The sequence below is a fragment of the Anas platyrhynchos genome, chromosome 21 (assembly GCF_047663525.1).
Source record: "Anas platyrhynchos isolate ZD024472 breed Pekin duck chromosome 21, IASCAAS_PekinDuck_T2T, whole genome shotgun sequence".
Taxonomy (NCBI): Eukaryota; Metazoa; Chordata; class Aves; order Anseriformes; family Anatidae; genus Anas; species Anas platyrhynchos.
Genome location: NC_092607.1, coordinates 2977731 through 2998293, shown reverse-complemented (window position 1 = coordinate 2998293; position 20563 = coordinate 2977731). Strand labels below are relative to the sequence as shown.

The window sequence follows — 20563 nt, the reverse complement described above, 5'->3', positions numbered from 1 at the left end:
GCTGTATGTCACTGCAGTCAATCATTAGACCAAAACCATCTTAAAATCCACAGACCCCCAGGGACTACAGAATTTTTGTGTCCTGTTACTGATTAGTAATGGCATTTAATTAATCCCTAATAATCTCATTGGCCCTGGAGCTGAGTGCTGAGGGTTTATTGCTCTGGCAGATGTGGCAGCCTGCAGGGTCACTGCAGCCCCCACCAACCGCCTGGCGCAGACCACCTTTGTACTTTGCTGGGGGGGCTGCAGTCATGCCTCCATGTACTTGTTTCTGTGACATTGGTCTCTGAAAGAATAACCCAGCAATTATCCCCAAAAATGGAAGCATTGCCTTTGTATGGATCATCTGTCCATTGGAGGTATCCAACACTCGATACTTCTGCTTGCTTTACCTCTTCTTATTAAAGAGCAACAACGGGCATCCAGGAATGTCAGAAACTGAGGTACTGAGCAGCAAATCAAACAAGGTGTTGAGCAGCAAAATCATTCCCCTTCAGCATAAAACTGAGTTACACATTAATATCTTTTAAATGCACTGAGCATTGATGTGATGTCAGGAGTCAATAACAGTGTATAAGCACCATTTGCACACACCCCAGCAACAGGGACACATCTAAGTACCCAGTGAAACATTTCATTTGCATTCCAATGACTTTTAGGAGCAAAGTCTTACTGAAAACTCTCAGATGAGAAGCCACTCACCACAAAGCCAAGAGAGAACTTCTGCCACACTCGAACCATCCCATCACAAGGTTGGGTGTTTCAGCTAACAAGTTTACAATCAAATGTGAGGCTCTGCCCTGGAGGGGCTGACACACAGCAGCATGCCGCTTTCAGCAGTCTCCACTACAGCAACGTTCAAGCCTGGCAGAGGTGCTGAGCAGACAGCTGTGGATGGTTTTGCCTTCAAGCACTGCAGCTAGATTTTCTAGAGATTTTGGTCGGTGCCCTTGGTAACTCAGACCAGCCCCTGGCACACACAGGTGTTAACTGGACCACAGGGGACGAAGCCCAGTGTCCCTGTGCTGGCAGCAGAGAGAGATGCAGCAGATTTGCTCCCAGCACTGTGACTCTGCTTCCTTGGTCACCTCTAGTTGGTTCAGTTTCTCTCCCAGCAGAAACAGGGTGTTCTGAGGCAAAGTTTAAATTGGCAAAATGTGTTGGGTTCACTGCCTAGGGAGCTGTTCTGAATATTTAATTTTTATTTATCATAGCATACACAGAAAATCAGTCAGTAACATGCAAATTAAAATTGCACCATTAGAGGAGCCTGCAAGAGAAGCGACGTTTAGCTTTTTCATTAACTAACAGTGACAGATACAGACTGGGAACATATTCCACAGCATGAACATGGAGCCCAGCTACAACCTAGGGGGCAGCGAAGCCTGGAAGACCCCCAGTTGTTTGCATGCAAATGGCAGCGCTGTCCTCAGAAACACGGATCAATGACAACACATGCAGAGATTTGGAAGCATGTTGCTCGATCTCATACAAAGAGGATGGAAATACTTTCCTCTCTTGTACATATAGTTTGCAGCGGGATGGGGAGAGGAGCACTCGGAGTTGTGCATCCCGCAGCCGCCCGCCTGTGGTGCAGGGTGAATGTGCTAGAGCTAGCAGCACGGGGAGGCCACTGCAGCACCTCCCAGGAGGTGGAAATTCAACCTCTGTGCGAAAGGGGAGACAGCTGCAAATCCGAGGGTGACCAGAAATAGCACAGCCTCTTGGAAAGGTCTCACGGCCAGGACATGGGCGGTCACGAGGAGCACGAGCCAGCCTGTTGAGCTGCCCAAGCCGAATGCTACACGTCTTGCATCACCAGGGAGCTGAAAGCAGCCTCGTCCTGCAGCCGGGTGAAAAATTAGCCAGTGGGTGTATTCATGGGACAAGGTGGCACAGAGACAATTGGGAGGAAATTATCTCAATGCTCGCCTGGATTAATGACTCAGAGAACTGTCCAAACAGCTGTGTCTGATACCGAGGATATCTGCGAGCAGCAAAAGGCTCAGCACCAGATGCAAACACTATCTCCAGCTCGCAGGCCAGCACTGGCAGCTGGAAGAAGGGGAGTTCCCTAAGAGATAGCTCTATTTTGAGCACGAGGAACAGCCACGGGTGGGGCAGAAGGGCCTTGATGAGCAAATAGGCATGCTTACCTATGCTGCCAATAACGTACACAACACAATGCTGCGCAGCATCACAACCAAAGCAAACGACTCGCTTTTGCCCTTGTTTCATGTTCTTTGTACACAGCCATCAGCACAACTCTCCTCACTGCAACCCAAATCTGTTTGAGCTAACGGGGAGAAGCTTTAGGTGGCAGCAGACAAAATAGTGATTCTTGGGAGGACTTGCTCCTTTGACAGCACATCTTATGTACAAAAAGACCATGTGAGACTAAATATACCACTCTAAATAATCATTTACCTACTCACATACTGTTCCTGTTGTGCAAATAAACAAAGTAAAAGCCCATATTGATCAAACATGAAGAAAAGAGCTGGCAATGGGCTAATGGCATAGCCAGTGGAAGAGGGTGGGCTTTGACCACCGAAAGTCCCAGCTCCTGGGTGTCTCTTCCAGTATCTGGATGAATTGCTTCCTTAAAGTATCCTGTTTAACAGGGCAGTAAAAAGTCGTTTCCTTTTTGAGGGACAGAAGCCCACAGATATTAGACCAGTCGAAGCCAAGGTGGAGTTTTCATTTATAAAGCTATACAAACATTAAATCATTGCTTTGACACTGATCTCCCTCATAATTCCAGAGCTAAACAGTGCACTCCAATTCCCTCTAGCATTTATCACCTTCACAGAACTATTGGACAAACGCTTTTTCCAGCATTCCTCAGCCTGGGAACTCTTTTTCCTTGACAGAGACCTCTCTCCCAGCTGCTTTCTGTATTGTCCTGCCCATTGTACAGCAAGCTACAGATCTCATCAAATACAAGCACAGGAACAGCAGGAGGTCTGTGAACTCCAAGTTCTGGTACTAAATTGTTTTGTAACTCCAGGCAAGTGACTGAAAGTCTGTCCTGTTACCTCCACTCTGCAGCAGTGATAGTGCTCCTTTTCCAGCTCACATGGTGATAGGAAGCTTTGCTGGCCATTACTCAGATGACGAGTTATATCAGTGCAAGTCCTCACTGTGCTTTCTTGTACTAGAGCTAAAACCTTCATTGTCAGAGGTGGCCGTTAGCCCCTTGTGCACACCCTGCAATTCAAACCATTTACTGTAAATACCCAAAAAGATGCATAACAGCAACAGGACTTACCTGCAGACTGCTCCAGGAACACGAAACCCTAAAGCCACCAGCACAGGGACATTTCACTCAGGTCTGCCACTGGTAATTTTAAAGAAGTGGCAAGGAAGTGGCAGGCAGAAAGTTTTAGCTTTATTATTTGGCTAGAGCAGGGATGCCCCAAAACAGCCACAGTACGTCATACTATTGAAATGAAGGATGTACTTCTGGTTTCAGTGCTCTCACCTTTGTTAAATCATGTCATCTCACTGGGCCTGTTTCCCCATCTGCAAGTGGCATTAATAGTATTTATTATGCAGGCAGTGTGGTACAGCAGTTCACTTGTTACCTTTCTGTGCACAGCTCTGAAATCTTCACACAATGAGTTTTTTCAGCATTCCAGTCACACTTTTCCCTTGGTGTCTCCCAGGCACGCTGTGTACCTGCTAATCCCACCCATCAGTGCTGTGCCTCCTGTCCTGCAGCTGCCTGTGTCACCGCTGCCTGCGTGCCCCTGCTCACTGCACCGTCACAAGAAGAGGGAGAGTGACATTGGTTAGAAGTCAGCCAGCACGGCTAAACCTTGTCAGAGCAATCTCATTCCTCCTGTTGCTTTGTGTCCTCATCTCATTACTGTCACCACGACCTCACTGAGATGTGCTGAGGTCAGACTCGCTACCCTGTCGCCTCCCCAGCCCACCTGCGCTGAACAGACAGCTCGGCAGCTCTGCAAGGGGGTTAGGGACGGATTTGGTGGGTAACATTATGTAAGAAACAATGCTAGGTGATGGCATTTATTTAAGATAGATCTGTGCTATGAGCTGCACACGCTGTTGCCCAACTTCCTACCATCTGCACAGCAAGCTTTTAGCTTTATGTTAAATAGACATTAATCCCTGCTTGTATACTTAGCTGGAGGCATGCGATAACACATATGTTGCTCTTGAGATGCATTTGCCCCACCCCCCACCCCCCCCCATCTCAAATTGTGCTTGTGCCTGTAACGGAAATATATATTAAAATGTGCTTCTGTTCTTGTATTCGACTCTTCAGTGCCACCCACTATTCCTGGTGCTGCGTGTTCTGGCTTCTCACATCCCACTTGGCCGCTGTGCTTCAAATGCTGCCTGCTACTGAAAGTGCAGCTGGCTGGAGTTTAACCCCCAATTTCCAAGCCCCTCTCCCCAAACCAGCCCTGCTCAGCCCCCCGGCGCAGGCAAGGTGCTGCAGGGTCCCCGCTACACTGGGGGCTAGATCCTACCCGCTGCCAACCCCACCAGGGGAAGCAGCCGGTGCAGTAACCAGGGACTCCCTGTCCACCTTCCCCTGCCTCAAAGAGCTCATCTCAGCCCCTTCCATGGAGTTTCTCAGCAGTTCGATTCAAGTGAGGAGGTTGAGGCAGAGGGGAGTGGTGCAGACAAGTGTGGAGGAGCGTGCTGACACGCTCTGACAAGGAGCCAAGGGTCAGCACGTGCCTCAGGGCAACCTTGCTAGGATCAGAGAGCAGCCTGGAAAGCAAAGGGCACAAACTTGCAGCTAAGCAGGCAGTGCCCAGAGCAGCTCAGAACCCAGATACACATGCCCAGGAAGCTGCAGTTAGCCTGGTCACAGTGGGGATATCTGACAGGCTTTTAAACCTAACCAAGGAAACTCCTCCAGCTCATGGCACAGTATTTCATACCATATTCCGTAAGGGCTGAGCTGTGGGGGTGGCGTGAAGGGCCTGTGTTTCATGAAGTGATCTCAAAGGGAATAGATGTGCTGGCCCAGCAATTCCTTGTGGTCTTTGTGGTGCCTCCTTTACACCATGCACCTGGCTGCTCTTCCTCACAGAACAGGAGAGATCAGCACACTGCAAGGCAAATTTAGGAATTTGCTTCGGGTCCAGGAAAGGAAAAGCGTAGTATTTGAAAATCCTCTTAGGCCTGTCACTTCAACAAATGACTCTTTAAGGCTCCCCATTTCATTAGCAACTCCAAAGACTCCTTTTCTCAATATTTTATCTCTTACAAAGGTCAGCAGGGAGATGTGGGTCTTAGTTGCACAAGGACACTCGGTACCTCATGGCCATATGACAAATCAAGCAAGCAGTACCACTTGTAAATGAAAATGCACAGAGATCTATGCCATGGGTTTGTAAAAGACTCTGCATATGTGAAATGACCTCACAAGAAACACCACCTCTGCAGTGGCAAATATTCTCAGCTGGCATAAATCAAACAGAGCTCTAAGTGACACTGGAGGAACAATAAATAGCAGCTGACAAAAGCTGCTACATAACACGAAATCCAAGAAAGAGATACACACGTAACCAGAAAAATGGTTATTGCTGTCTTCCTCCTTCCCAGCCACATATCACACCCCTATGCCCCCAACACCCTCTACCCTCTCCTTTTGGGGCCACCTAGGCCGGGCAGCAGCACAGCCTGGACATTTCACACTCAGGAGTTGAGTTCCTTTGATTATTTTTTTTATGACGTTCAAAGGCTACTTTGAACACACCCAAGCTTAGCACTTTATCAAGTCATTTTATTTTAGGAAAACACATGACAGATGAATTTCCAGCAGAAATGCTTCAATTTAAATAGATCTTTGGCCAGACTTTCAAATTGTTCCTAATTAATATTCCCTTTGAAATATATCAACTGCCTTTGTTATTACCTTGCCTTCTGCATTAGAATCTGAAATGGTATTACTTCAAAGGAAGAGTCACTTCTGCGTGTAGAGCAATTAGATACCACTTTGTTATCTGGTTCAGTTTTTAAACCATTTATTTGTGCTTCTCTCTAAAAGACTGCCAGGGCAATAACTTTCTCCCCTTATCTCACTATTCCTACAGCTCTTTGACTCAGGTGTTCTTTCTTTCCCACATTTCCTTACACTATGGGTTGATGGATTTTAATGAGCCTTTCACACCTGGGTTTTTATCTAGTATTAATTCTGTACCCTCGTTTCTTACCCCTGTTGGACAAATCAGGTTTAAACACATTGTAGTCAACGGTGCTCCAGTAGCGTAAAACCAGCAAAAAGATTCTGGTGCTGGTTTTGTTTTCAATATAAAACCTTTTCCACTGTGATTAAAATATAGTAAATATAGTGCCTGGGTGATGAGTGCATAAGCTAGTTTGGTGTCTCAGTTCGGTTTCTAGCCAACAATTTTCCCTAATCACAAAACCACTCAGAGTGCTTTGCCTGCTGAGGATGGGAGACAGGAGGCTGACCAGACCTGGAAGCACAGCTCCCCTTCCTGAAGCCTCTTCTTGGGCAGAGCTGTCAGGTGTCACAACGTTTGTGCAGCAGGCAAAGCTTTTCAGCTGCAGCCCCTGGGGGAGGTGGATGAGGTCTGGCCATCCCCGGGAGCAAGGCCGGTACTTTGCAGAAGCACCATGTTGCACAGAGTACAAACAGAAAAACTGGGACATGACTTTCAGTGACAGGGAAGGTATCTGTTGATGAATGAACCTCTCTTTGACTCTGGGCTGTGTTGTGGGAGAAGGAAAAAAAAAAAAAAAAGACAAATTTTAAGTGCTGTGGAAATAAAAATACCCCCATCTTCATTTTATCCTGTCACTCCAAACAAATGCAGTGCTTGTTTTTAAGAGTGCTCTTCAGATGGCCATACAATTTCTGAAGAGAAAACCTACAGTGCCAAGCACTGAAAGAAAAAAATCACTGCCTCTAGCTCTTATCTAGTCATATGGAAAATATTTGACTGAAGATATAAGTCCTTCACTGGAGAGTTTGAGTGACAAGCTGCAGGCAGAAAAGAACAGGATCAAGTCAGCATCAAACCAGCATTTGCTCCCAAGATGTAAGCAGCTTCATCCTACTTGAGCTCAGCAAGTCATTTTGCCGAGAGGCTCTGGGCCCGGTGAAAAGCAGCATAACGTACAATGAAAAGAAAAAGAGGATTTTCAAATCAAGCGCTGAAAACTGCCCATATCCTGCCCTGAGACTACAAACTGAGGAAGAGGCAAGGAACAAAGCGCAGTAATCAGACCCTGCAGCTGTACTAAAACAAGGAACGCTTGGTCTGATCGTTCCTAGCAGAGAGAGTTCCTAGTGGCAAAGTCCTGATTCTGCATCTCCACAGCTACAGGCTGTGTCATCGGCACTGGAGGGCAGCGTGGTCCCAGTACCTGTCCTTAGGGCCTGGAAAGCCTTGGCAGACAGCAGTAAAACATCCCCTGAAAGGAGGTACGAACAGTTTCCTTAAAACCTAATCAACACGGGTCATCCACGTTGAAGCACTGGCTGTAAAATGCTCTGTAGCAGAGAACAGAATTCCTGTGACATGGAACTTTGTTCCTGCCCTCATCTGCTGCTCAGGGTGTGTTTGGTGCAGCAGCTGTATATATAGGAATGGGCTCTGCTCCCCTGGGCCAAACTCAGCGCTGCAATGCCCTCGATGGGCACAGGGCCAGGCACCGTCTGTCCCCAGTCGCAGGGTGCCACCTACGGCTGCACGCACGCTCGCTTTCTCTCCTGGCACTGGGAATACCTCTCGAGAGCCTTCTGTGGTCAAGGTCTGGAGAGTAAGAGAATCAATCACGTGAAAGATGTAACGTTAGCTGGCCTAAGAGGGACTTGGTTTCTCCCGGACAGGAGGCGCAGTGCAGGGAACAAAGCCCCTCTTCCCGCTCTCCCCCGAGCAGGAGAGGCAGAGCATATGCAGGCAGCCCACTGCTTTCTGCTGAGGTGGCCCAAAGCCAGCTGGTAAACCAGGCTTGTAACAGACAAGGATGTCTTCTCATCTAACACTGTGCAGATATGCCAGAACAGGTCTGTATTTCAGGCCCAGGAGCCAGGCACACAGCAAAGCACTGGAATGGCAATCTCCCCTCACTGCATGCCCCAGGGCCGGGGAACGAGGCACTTCCAGCAGCTCTTCCCCTGGGAGCCTGAGCTCTCCAGGAGGTGTTTTGCAGCAGAGCTGAGCTGCCTGCTCAGGACACAAAGGGTTATGGCTAAGCCCAGCTACACAGCCTGAGGAGACGGGGTTTGGACAAGTGATGTGGCAGATGGCATCCTTGTCCCCTTCTGCTTCTGAATCAAGCCGTGGCCAATAGGTTTGTACAGCCACCGTCCTGCTGCAGCGTGCCAGGCACTGAGGAGTGGCCAGCAGCCCTCTGCAGGATCCCCCCCCCACCCTTTGGGGTCACAACACACCCTACCCATATAATTGCAACAGACAGCACTGCACAACCAAATACGCATCCAGAAACCCTAGCCAAAACAAAAACCCGATCCTTCGGAGGTGGACAACCCAGCCTACACATCCCAGCTAAGCAGTGAAAACACTGCCAGGGGGCTGCTGGCATCAGGAAGCACCAAGGATTAGTTCTCCAGCCTTTTCCAGGGGTTGCATTCAGCATTCCCACCCAGCAGAGCAGACCTGATGTGGGTGCACAGCAGGTTTCCCCTCTGCCCTTTAAGGGACCACACAGATTCGCATCATCAGTTAGCTCCTATGTGCTCCTGTGGCCCCTCTCCGGGACCACACTGCCACGGCTCTTGGGGTGCTGGAGGCCGGAACACAGGAGCAGAAGGGGCCTCCCCCCTCCACCACAGAGCCGCCTGGTGGGCAGGCTCATCGTGAATACACTGCTTTGTACAACAGCACCAAGGCACGCAAACAGGCTGCTCCTTTTTAGACTTGCTGGTTGGTAGCATCTGTTCTGATTATTAGGGTTTGGGGTCTGCACAGGCTGCTGGCAGGGATCCACGGCGAGGTCACTACAGAAGCTCAGTCTTGCCTAAGTGGAAGGCAAACAGCAGGGCAGGATTTCCACACGTACGGCAATGGGGAGACACGCAACGATCGCTGCCAAGGTGACAGCAGTTCACCAGCACAGGCTTTAGAGATAAATTGCTGGTCTCTGAAAATTTTGGGCAAAGCAGTTAAACTAGAGCGTGTTGCACATAAAGCTACAAGGCAGATTCCACGCACTTTGGGAGAAAGGAGTATTTTTTGCTAAGGAGTTGATGAGCAGTTGTGGGTTGTTTTTTCTTTTTCTTTTTTTAAAGCGGATCGGTGATGAAAAATTGCAGAGCAGTATGACTATCATGAGGATGATTTCTAAAGCAGGAAGCATGACAGCCCCACACCCACAGCAGCACAAGCAGCTGCCACATGCAAGTTGTCAGCCACACACTGCTGCAGGTCTGATCCTACATTGCCTTCAAGGCAGGGAATTGCTCAGCGTGGAATTAACTAAAAGCCCTCTGTAAAACAAGAAAAACACATGGGTGGTATTTACTCTGGTCAGGAAGTAGCTCACATCCTCATCTCAAAGCATGAACCACTGTGAAGAGAAGCACCACGACCAACGCCAGCCACATTTGGGATCTGCAGCATCAAGAAAGGATCCCTCCAATAAGAAATATAAGTAATTAAAATCACCTTTAATCTCATCTCAAATTCCCTGCAAAAGGACTTCAATGCTTCCCAGATCCTGCATGCTGGAAGAGAAATTTCTTCTCAATACTGAGGGGGGGGGGGAGGGGCGGGGGGAAATCAGAGCAGGTTGCTTCATTTTCTCTGGAACATTTCCACCTGCCCACCTCTTTCTGCACCAAGCCTTCCCAAGTTCAGTACAAGTCCATGCCTGGCTTTCAGGAGCTGCTTAGTGGCAGGAGGACTGTCAGAGCCCCTCTGCTACTGCAGTGGGAAAGTAGAAACCAAGTGGCAGCACCCCGTTCTGTCTCAGCAAGGCAGCAGCTCCCCTGCTTGCAGGGACTCCTAGGGACATAAGGTCGCCTTCCTTTGCAGAGGTCTGGGCAGCAAGGGTGCTGTTCTCCAACTAACACCACATAGCCAGAGCTCCCACAGGTTATCCCACTCTGTCAAAGTAGCAGGGCAGAGCCAGGGGGGTAAAAACAAAGAAAATAAAGGATTGCTCTACTTTGGGCACTGCTGTGTGCTCTAAATTCCTGGTCACAGGTCAACTGCTGCTGCTGCTCACCTGGCTGGGTGCTGCAATCGCCTTTTGGGACTCCAGCCCCGCCTGCGGCTGCCCACCAGCACCAACATCACCTGCGCAGGTGCTGCTGCAGCAGGGCTCTAGATCCCTCTCTGAGCCAGGGGCCCATTACACAGCACAAAACGAGCGAAGATATTTTCAGCGCACAGAGCTTTGGGTGCTGGGAGGAACAGCCTGGCTTTCCACACATTAGCACATTGAAATCTGTGCAGCAAGCTCGTCAAACAAAGCAGCTGCTCTCTGGCTCTCCTACACCTCTCCTCAGATGGAAGAACTTCAACTGCGCGGCAGGTCTGCAGGATTGTGGAGCAGGGAGAGCTGCTGCCACATCGCACATCTTAACCTTTTGCCTTCCTAGGCGCTGCAGAGGGTCTGATGCCCTCCATCTGCTCATTCAGCACGGTAGCTCGATGAAGGTTGCCCTCTGTGGTATTTGCAGCAGGGGTGCAGGAGTACAGAAAGCTTCGTTAATTACTGATTCCTAGCCCGTTCACTTTCAGACTGGCAAGACAAGTTGCAGAAAATATTTTCTAGAGGAATATTACCAACTGTAGAAAAAAGTAATGAAAAGTAACCACAATGCCCGACTTTACTTCATTTTATACAAGAGATATAAAACATTTACGTGCTTACAGACTCTTTAGACTAATATGACCACATCCCACGGTTTTCAGAAGGAAGCATGGAACATCCTTCACAAATAACAACCAGGAACATTTGTAGCTGTACTCCCTTGCTGCTTAGATAGCAATGGCTGTGCTAAGAGACCTAATTAACTCCCACTGACTTCAAAGAAGAACTCACTCAATTAGAGCCCAAACCAGGTACATCAGCATCTTAATTTGTAGTCACCTCCTGCTTTTCTCTCAGTCATTGCAATTAACACAGAACTCAGATGATCTCCCCTTTCTAAACAAATGCTAGAAAGGATAATCTATTCCCCTAAAAAGATGCCACAGCATAATTAGAAGCACATACTAAATGCTTGGAATCCAAAGTCACTGTCCAGAAAAAAAAAAAAAGTTTAAAGAGCTCCTGGCTCAAACTGTCAAGTTTAAGCTACTTGACAACGTACAGAACCTTTAAGCTTCTGTTCAGAGCAAGAGACAGAGCAGACACCCAGGTCTGCCATTGGAAATGTCAGACCATGTCAGCATCATCTTGTTTTATATGCACCAGCAGTGCATTACCACAAGAAGCACAGAGCTGTAAGACTTCCTGCAGTAATGCTGCAGTTATCTTGAGCCTGATTTTTATGAACATCTGATACTGCCAGTAACCTCAACAGATTGCAAGATTAGCAGACTTGTGTAAATGGAGCTCAAGGTGTCTTAAGCGTTCACCTGACATTCAGCTGACATGCTTTTAACACAAAGAACAAAAGACAAAGTAATCTAGCTTGGAACTTGAGAAATGATCCTGCTCTGGGGGTAGCAAGATGAAAGAGGAGCAGGAGGTCTAGCTCAAGTGCCAAAAAGCACATCAACAGTATCACATCTTCTGTGAGGTACAGCTTGTGTCAGGAAGCTAGTTAGAAAACTTGCATGTGACATCGAGAGTCAAGGCTGGAAATCAATGTAGGTTAGCTTCACATGGCATGTGAAACCTGCTCGCTGCCCCACATTAGTCCGACTGCCACAAATTGCTGACATACTGGCTTACGTGCTCTTAGGGAACGAGAGGCATGCTGCTAAGACTTAAAAATAAACCTTTTTTTAAGAAAGCTTTGCATTCTGCAGGCAGTCCATCTCATTTCACACAGCTGAGGCTCACGATACAGACACACTTGCCCGTTTAGCCCCCAAGATTACCTCTGTGCACCACCTCACTTCCGCATGCAGAACACAGTTGTGAAACAGACAGCTACATGCACTCAGCTTTAAGAAAAGTTAAGCCTTTTCTTAAAGGCCTCTTTATTTTTAAATTCCTTCAAAACATAAATTAGTTTTAACAAATCAGATGCAAAACACCTGCATTTTCAATTAGCATATATATTTTACTGTATCAATCACAGCAACCTCATACAGTAAGATACACAAAAATAGAGCATGGTATCACTTCAATTCAACACAGTTTTGTAATACAGTATTCCATGACATATATACACAGGACTTTTCTTTTCCAAAGCAAGTCTAGTCCCTGCTATAGTCACTGTAAAAATTACGTGGCATCACAGTTTTAGTTATTCACTTTAGTGTGAGTAGCCATATGGGAACTGAACTAATGAACTAGAAGATACACTGCAGAACAGCCACACAGGCATGACACTTCAGAAGAAGAACGAAAAGTAACCACTGAAAAGAAAACCACCCTTAGACTGAATTTTAATAGTAAAATTGTTCTTAAATTCCTCATTATATACACGATGTATCTACAGTTGTGTTATATTTATATATATATATATTTATATTAAAAAAAAAGTACAAGAATTTGAAAACCTTAAAATAATTCACCTAAACAATATTTACCCCCAACCTTCAGGGTCAGCAAGGCAACGCTTGCCTAGAACATTATGTTCAGTTGCAGTCGCTTGATTCAGAAATTTCCCTGATTGCTAAACACACACCATTCGCTTTGTTTCTTAGTGCAAACTGTACAGTGACTTATTGTTCTCAGCCCCCTGTAAGACTCAGGTTTCACGTTTTTTTCCATAATACTTCTGAGACCCATTTATGGCTAAAATTATTTTAGCTATTTTACAACATTAGCCTATAATAGTTCCCCCTAAACCTACCTCAAGCCCTCCCCCCACCCCCAAAAAATCAAGAAAAAAGACCATTCATGCATGTCTCTGTCACACAGGGATCAATGAACATTTAAAGTTTAGAAGCCTAGACTCTAACAGTGTTTAGAAAAAAAAACCCTAAGTGAATAATTTTAGTGCAAAGTGGACTACATAGTTTACAATTCAGCTAGAGTTTGTGTTTTGTTTTTTTTTTTTTTATACAGATATTTTAAACACAATTAATTCTGCACATGATATTAGGTTGCCTGATAGTTTGTTCTAAGTAGCTAGTCTGAATAAAAGAAGTTAGAAGGATTCTTGTGGATTTTCTGTGAAGAAAAAAAAAATTAAAGCCTATTCATAACTGGGTGTTCTTTGGGGGGGGGTCAAACTGCACGGAGTCTAGCACAATGGAGTCCTGGTTCTCAGCTAGGGTTCCTATGTGCTACAATAATACAAATAAATACTATTATCCAATTCACATCCATAATTGTTAGGTTTACTTTAACAGGATTCACAAATGAGCTCTGATTTTTAACCAGGCCAGTGCTTTACTTGTTGGACTATACTACAGACTTTGCAGTGAATTTGGACACAAGCATAACATTGATACTTACAATTCCCATAACCACAAAGGAAAAGCGTGCACTGATAACCAAAATCTTGCAGTTCTTAGACAAGACTCCACCTAATTTAGTGGCAACCTTATCAGAAGAAAAAAAAATGTCAGATTGAAAGAAAAAATAATGATCAGAGCCATAACATCAGTCTGCCACAGTGACCATAACAAGCTATGAAATACAGTACAAGTAAAAACAAAACACCACCTGAACAAATAACCCAGAGAGACTTCATAGTTATAATGATTTTACCACTTTTAAAAACTCAACATATTAAATATTTATTAAAAATAAACTGTTTCCAAATTACCTATTTACAGTACAAAGAACAGTACTTAATACATGTGCAACAGAAAGTGAAGAAAATCGGTACTCATCTGGACGGACGACACTCTAGGCATAATTTAAGTGACATGAACACAGATTCACCTTTTTTAAAATACCATACAGTAAAAAACAGGATGATATTGGCAACACTAGAAAATAAAGCACATACTGTTCGGATTATATAAGCTTGAGATAAACAACCGGGACAGAAGGGGAGAAGGAAGAAACATGATGAAAAGAAGAGATGCTGCGGTGTTTGCATTTCGGAGATCAAGAAATGCAGACACACTCTGAAAAATAGTCCTTGTTGGCGAAACAAGCCATTCACATATTTCTTGCACATTTTACAGTCATACTTTACCAAAAACTGGCAGTAGTTTCATCACCCCCAGAAAATGAGAATCTTATTTCTTAGAGCCTCGCATGGTTTCGTTTGGGCAAGGAGATGACTAAAATGGTGTGGAACGTGTGATGTCACTTTTCTAAAATGCAACAGCTGCCAAGTTTTAAAGAAAAATGTGCTCTTCTCCCCCATTTCAATTGAGAAGGAACGATGATTTATTTAGGAGTTACCTAAATTATAGCAGCATGAAATCTAATGTATCTGCAGCATTTGGTAAGCCACAAAAATCAAGAACTGGCACCCGATCACTGAACCATGGTTCCGAATATTTGGGCATGTCATTTCTGTAAGAGGTCAGTGGTTTTTTTCTCGTCAGTGGAGTCAGAACATGAGTTGTGGTAGCCCTTTCCCCTCCCCTTTTCCTTCTCCTGCAAATCAGAGCAATCAAGTCTATCTATAAACTACGTGGGACAGCTGGGCCGACTTATAGTTTAACTGATTGTTAGGCATGAATCTGTGAAGCTCGCTTTTTCTACAGCAGGGATCGTAATAGTAAGCGCTGAGGCAAGTGTCACATGAGACTTTTGAGCAAAATGTGCACGTGTTTGCAGCTCCGGATCGGTTACAAAAGCCACAGCGTGAGGTGCCTGAAGATTTGGATTTCGAACTGAACTGAGAAGCCCTCTCCTGACTCTGAGTCTGTGACGTGTACTGAGATTTCTCTCTTAAAGCCGACACAGGAGACAAGCCGTCATTTGGAACAGGTTTGATGGAGTAGGTGCTCTGTTTCACTGCTGGATAATCCTGCCTAGAGTTGAACAGATTGTCACACTTTTGGCAAACAGAAGTGCCACAAGGTACACCACAGTTTTGGCACTTGATGGAAGCTGTCTCTTTGGCTAGATGGGCGCGCTTGTGGTAAACAGGGTTGGCATCGTTTTTTAGCAGCCACACATCAGGCTTAATAGCTTCTTGTCTTTTAAAATTCAACATACTTCTTGAATCGGGGTCAGTATATAAATCTAAGTCCTCTTGAGCAGAAAAATAGGAGCTGTAAGGGACATTCGTTCTTAACATGCCGTTGTGATGAGATGAAGTTGGCAAGAATTCATCGGAACACGCATGTGGGGAGCTTGACATTGTCAGGAGGGAGGGTGACGGACGGATAATCTCATCCTTAATGTCATCTTCCGCATCGACCAGAATTGGTTCTTTCCTGAGACTCAAAGAGCTCATCAAAGGTGGTTTCTTATTTTCCCAGTAATTATCGTATGTGTCCACTGATTTAGAAGGCTTGCTCACCTTTGGCTTGAAGTAATCTTTAGAGGCCCGTTCGCTTGCCGACTTCTGAAGCACCATTCGTGCCATGGAGGTGTTTAGGTTTTCCTTGCACTCTGCACGCTGCTTCATGGCTTCCGAGCAGCCTCGAACATCTTCATTGCTGGTTTTCCGTTCATTTATGACATCAATCTCTGAATAACCTTTATCCTTCACTTGCAAATGAATCTCAAGGAGCTGCTCACATTCCACTTTGGCCAAAAAGAGTTCAAATGAAACCATTTTCACTTGGATGGCATCAACCTGCTCTTTGAGCTTGTATGTTGTTCCCAGTTCTTGGACATAGCCCATGTAGTTCAGAATCTGCCTTACATCATCTTCAGTTAGAGCAGACTTCACGTAATAAACAAAGGGTCCAGTGTAGGTCTAAGGAGGTGGGGTGGAGAATAAAAGGAAAACTAGGTTACAAATTCAGTGGACTAGATGTTCAGATAGTTCAGTGACAGATACTACAGAATTAAACAGAACGATGACAGAGAACACACACGTCTCCCATGGCAAGACAAACTCCATTTCTGCCTCCCTCCTGTTCAGCACATGGAAATTCTGCATGAGGCAAATTCAGAGTAGGAGAACTTTGGTTCAAACTGAAAGCCTGATTAGCATAATGTCCTCCTTGCTGATTTAATTCACTACCCTGTACACTAACTCTTACACGTACCAGAAATGTCTCTGTTTAGAAGTCTAGCATAAAAGCCAAAAGGCAGAGATTTAATGCATTCCCCTTGGACAGGCGACAGCTGAAGATAACAAGAGCTCGGTATTCCTGCAAGAGCACCGCAGCCCTCCTCGATTCAGGCTTAAATATACTCAGATGCACTTTTCTGTGTGGAGGTGTCTGCGGGTGTATAATTACTATGCAACTTCAGTGCCTATTTTCTTTAATCTAGTATCAGGTCAAGAGTTTCCACTAAAAAAGCCCAAATATGGAGGGGAGTTTGCACAAGCTGAAGTTCCCTTAGCACCTGCCATACCTGAGGCATGCTGTTAACAGCTGGAGTTGTTCTGGATCACAGGGAGGAATAGCCTGGCCACCGTGTCTTTGTAAAGAACAATACTGGATCCAAAATGCACAACCAAAGCCAGTAACACCAGCACATCAAGACATACCCTGGATAGATCAGCCAGCACTCCAAGGGCAGAACTTAAGCACAGTGATAAAGGTACAGTGAAGAAAGGACCAGTTTTCTCTTTGGAGAAAGACGACTCTCAAACGCCCCGGCCCACTGCAGGGGGGGTGGAACTAGAGAATCTTTAAGGTCCCTTCCAACCCAAACCATTCTATGGATCTATAAAGTGAACCACTCAAATTCTCTGCTAAATTGCAAAAGCATCTTAGGAAAAAAGCAAAAACACCCATCTCACTGGCACACGCAACCTGCAAAAGACGAAAATAAACCAAAAATGTTTTTATCCAACTTTCAAGCCTCAAATGTTGAGGTCACCTGCAGTAACCCTTATGGAAACGCTGCAGGAGCTTTGAGTAAGAATGTAAGGACAGGCAAAAGACAAAACAAAAAATTGTCAGCAGAGAACTTGTAGCTGTCTTCCAGCACTCAGGCCGAGCAATGCATGAGTTCCTACACTTCACTGTGAGGTCCTGGCACAGATAATTTGAAGGCGCATTAAAATCAAAATCTCATTAATTGAGAACTGACAAGCAAAAATATTCTGGAAATATTTCAGAGAAGTTCCTTTACCATTATCACATAACGCATGGGAACCCCGGCAAAGTGTCCACTTGAAAGCCTGCACTGATTGTTAGTACTTAGACTACGTTAATAGCTGTTGGAACATTAAACCAAAGCTACAGGTGAGCTTAAACACGACTTAATCACTCACCCTAGTAAAAGCATCTCTCAGAAGATATTAGGACAGTAATAGGACAGGTGACCAAAAACCTTAAAATAAGCTCTTCCTCTGTTTGAGGAATTACTTCAGAAATGCAGACAGAGCTTATACTTCTGCTGTCAGGACAGCCTCACCAGCACAAACTTTGCATTTTACCTTTCTTACAGCTCCTGCTTACCAGCTCTACATACAGACATTACCCTAATGTGCAGGAAAAAAGAGTTGTCTTAAGGGAAACGCGTGAAATGTTTTAAAAAAGCAAAATAAATCACATTCTCACTACTGCCACATAGAAGATGTCTTACCTTAATGTTTTTGAACTCCTTTTTCCAGGGATAAAGGAAGAGATTGATTCCAACCGTCTCAAGCATGCTGAATGCATTATGGAGAGAATGTAAACTGGAGGATTTCAGAGCTCTCAGTGAGTTTTCAGCCATCTCATAAAATTTTATCAACCGGAATCTATAAAAGGGATCAATTTTGGGAAGGCAAAATAAGGCGGACGCTGCCACTCGCAAATACTCATCATTAATAGGACGCTGCTTGTTGTCAGAGACACTCAGTTTGCACTCATGGAACTGTACATACTTCCTAAATAAATCGTCTTTGTATTTTGTATCCATTGAACTCAGCTTTTGTATCACACCAGGGAAGCTACCTCATCTCTCTCATGGTTTTTCGGCAGTGGGTTGAGTATCTGACATTACAAATCTTCAGCAACGGCAACTCCTCTGGAACAGAAATTGCAAACAAAGACAAGTCAGCACCGCTGCACAAATCTCAGCTGTCCCCAGCCTCTACTTGCTTCACAGGACTCTATAAAATGGTTTGCAGAGCAGGAGCTCCTGGAACAGCCTCTCCAGGTCTCTGAAAAAGCGCAAGCACCTCCAGGAAGGCTGATGTCCTGCTTCTCCCTGCATTCACTACTGCTTTTTTGAGTCATCTGCCTAAAACAGAGTGCAATAAACTCAAATCAATGAAAGAAAGTCTGTGTAGGCGCGTGTCCAGCTTGAAGATCCCTTGGGTCAGGGAGCCAAGACAAAAGTAACTCACAGCAAAGGACTGAGAGGAAAAAATGAGGGCATTTTGTTGATTTGTTTGTTTCAGGACTTCTCTCAAGTTTTGATCTCACCCTTTTGGTTCAAACAACTTACGCAAACATGATTTTAATCGGTGTTTTTTTTTGCCCTGCACAGCAATACACAGATTAAAAAATCCCACAGAGTTTCATTTTGCTCAAATTGGGAAGGCATCTAGTTTTGTTTGTTTGTTTGTTTTGTTTTTTTTTTTTCTTTCCCCCAGTAGCACAGGACAGCTCACAGACCAAACAGATTCATACCCTTCACTTTTTTAATTCTACCATTTTCCAGGCTTTTGACTGCTGCCCCTACTCCACCTGATGGCACACCTGGGCCATCCCCGTGCCGAGTGTTTTCAAGCCACCCTACAGAAGGTGCTCAGCCTACAGAAGGCACTGCCCCCAACACTGAAGTGCAGCCAGAGCCTTGGCTGAACGCTAGCAGGTGCAAAGATCACAATCTTTTCAACAAAGAGCCACAACTGCCATTTCTAGCTACTTTATTACAGCAGAGCAAAGCCATTCCTGCTTCAACACCACATAGGCAGGTACAGTTACTTCTTCACCTTACTGAGGTCCCATACAACACAGAAGAAGCTAGTGCCCAAACAAGCCTCTCCACGCTACCTTCCCAAAGCCAGGTAAGGAGCAGGCCAGCAGACTCTCTCAACTGTGGTTAAAAAGCTTTCTTTGTTAAATTAGCATGATCTAGCACTTTGCAACTGTGAACCAAGAGGAAGAGCACAAGGGACAGAAGTTGAAGTTAGTTCAGCCCTCTCCATGAGGAGTTCTCTCTCCTAGCTCTTTTCTCCTGAGATTGTACAAGATGAGAAATCATACCAAATTTCTGCTACTTAGCAAGAAGAGCTCTATGACAGGGCTTCAGAGAAAAATCCTTGTTCGGCACACTGCTAACACACCCTGAGGGTAAGCAGGGATCTCGTGCTAGTAAGGATTAAATATCACAATTCTTCCATCTCCAATGTTAATAACTGCTCGGTGACAGAGCTTGCTTGTGTGTACGAGACCTCAGGGCTAGGAAAGTCCCTGCAGGGAAGGAAGGGACTTCCTTTGAGAGACTTGAGACGCCGTGAACTGTGACATTCAGCGGTGCTGCCAGCCCCACCCCTGCCGTGCTTGCTGCACATGCCAGAGCTCAAGCAGCCGAGGAGTGAGGCATGACAGCCAGCCTCTGCAGCACTGCTCCTCTGCCCGTGTGGGAGCAGAACACGCTCAGCCGAGGCAGCCCGCACGCGGCGAACAACCATGGTTACGGGGCCGGCAGAAATCTGCGTGCGAGAAGGCAGGGATAAATATAGTGCTGCAAACAGCAGCTGGAGGAGCGGGTAAAGCAACGGAGATGTTTTGCTGAGGATTTTTCAAGGAAAGCCCCAAAATCCCAGGGAAAGGCGTGAACAGTGAGATCTGAGCAGGGTCTGGGAGGGACACAGCGGGGCTGCAGCCCTGCGGGGTCACAGCCCCACCGAGAGGGCCAGCGGCGGGGCCCGGGCTGCGCAGCCTCGCACACCCCAGCCCCTGCGTGCAGGACGGGCACAGGACAGGCCCTCGTGCTGCCGGCACCGATAAACCCACAGCCACCGCGCCTTTCCCAAACGGCTAATGAAGAACCGAGCTCACCGGGACCCAAGAACCGACCACTTCGACCCAAAGCGCCACCGGGCAGCACCTCACGCAGCCGAGCGGCCCGGAGCAGCGCCCAGCGGGGCCCAAGCGCCCCCGGCCCCCAGCCGCGGCCGCTCCCGCCCTCCCAGGACGCGGCCCCAGGACACCGCCCCCGCCCGTCAGCGCGGCCCCGAGCCCCTCCAGGCGCCGCCTCCACCGCCCCCTCACGCACCGCGCCGGGCCCGGCCCTCCCCGCTCCGCTCCTCTCCGCCGCCGCTCTGCCGGAAACGCCCCGTGACCCGGAAGCAGACGCGGGGCCGCCCCCGGCGGTGGCTGGGGCAGCCCAGGCACGGCCCTCGGCGGGGGAGCGCCCCGGAAGTGGATGGCGGGGGAGGGAAGCCCCGCCTCCCGCTGCGAGGGCACTTCCGGCGGGT

General features: G+C 46.6%; 1 protein-coding gene across 3 annotated transcripts; it reads right to left on the bottom strand.

The window, feature by feature from the left end:
- Window positions 1-12088: 12088 nt before the first annotated feature.
- Window positions 12089-20528, bottom strand: SPATA2 (spermatogenesis associated 2). Of its 3 annotated transcripts, XM_027472948.3 has the most exons (4): window positions 20362-20528; window positions 18017-18159; window positions 17734-17890; window positions 12089-15943 (listed from the first exon to the last, which is right to left on the bottom strand). In XM_027472948.3, the coding sequence occupies exons 2-4, from the start codon at window positions 18049-18051 to the stop codon at window positions 14690-14692; spliced, it is 1446 nt and encodes a 481-aa protein (XP_027328749.3). In that variant the 5' UTR covers window positions 18052-18159; window positions 20362-20528; the 3' UTR covers window positions 12089-14689. The 3 variants fall into 3 exon arrangements, with proteins under 3 accessions (XP_027328749.3, XP_027328746.3, XP_027328748.3); XM_027472945.3 differs by having other exon boundaries at window positions 17734-18159; window positions 20362-20527; XM_027472947.3 differs by lacking the exon at window positions 20362-20528 and adding an exon at window positions 20145-20333 and having other exon boundaries at window positions 17734-18159.
- Window positions 20529-20563: the final 35 nt, after the last annotated feature.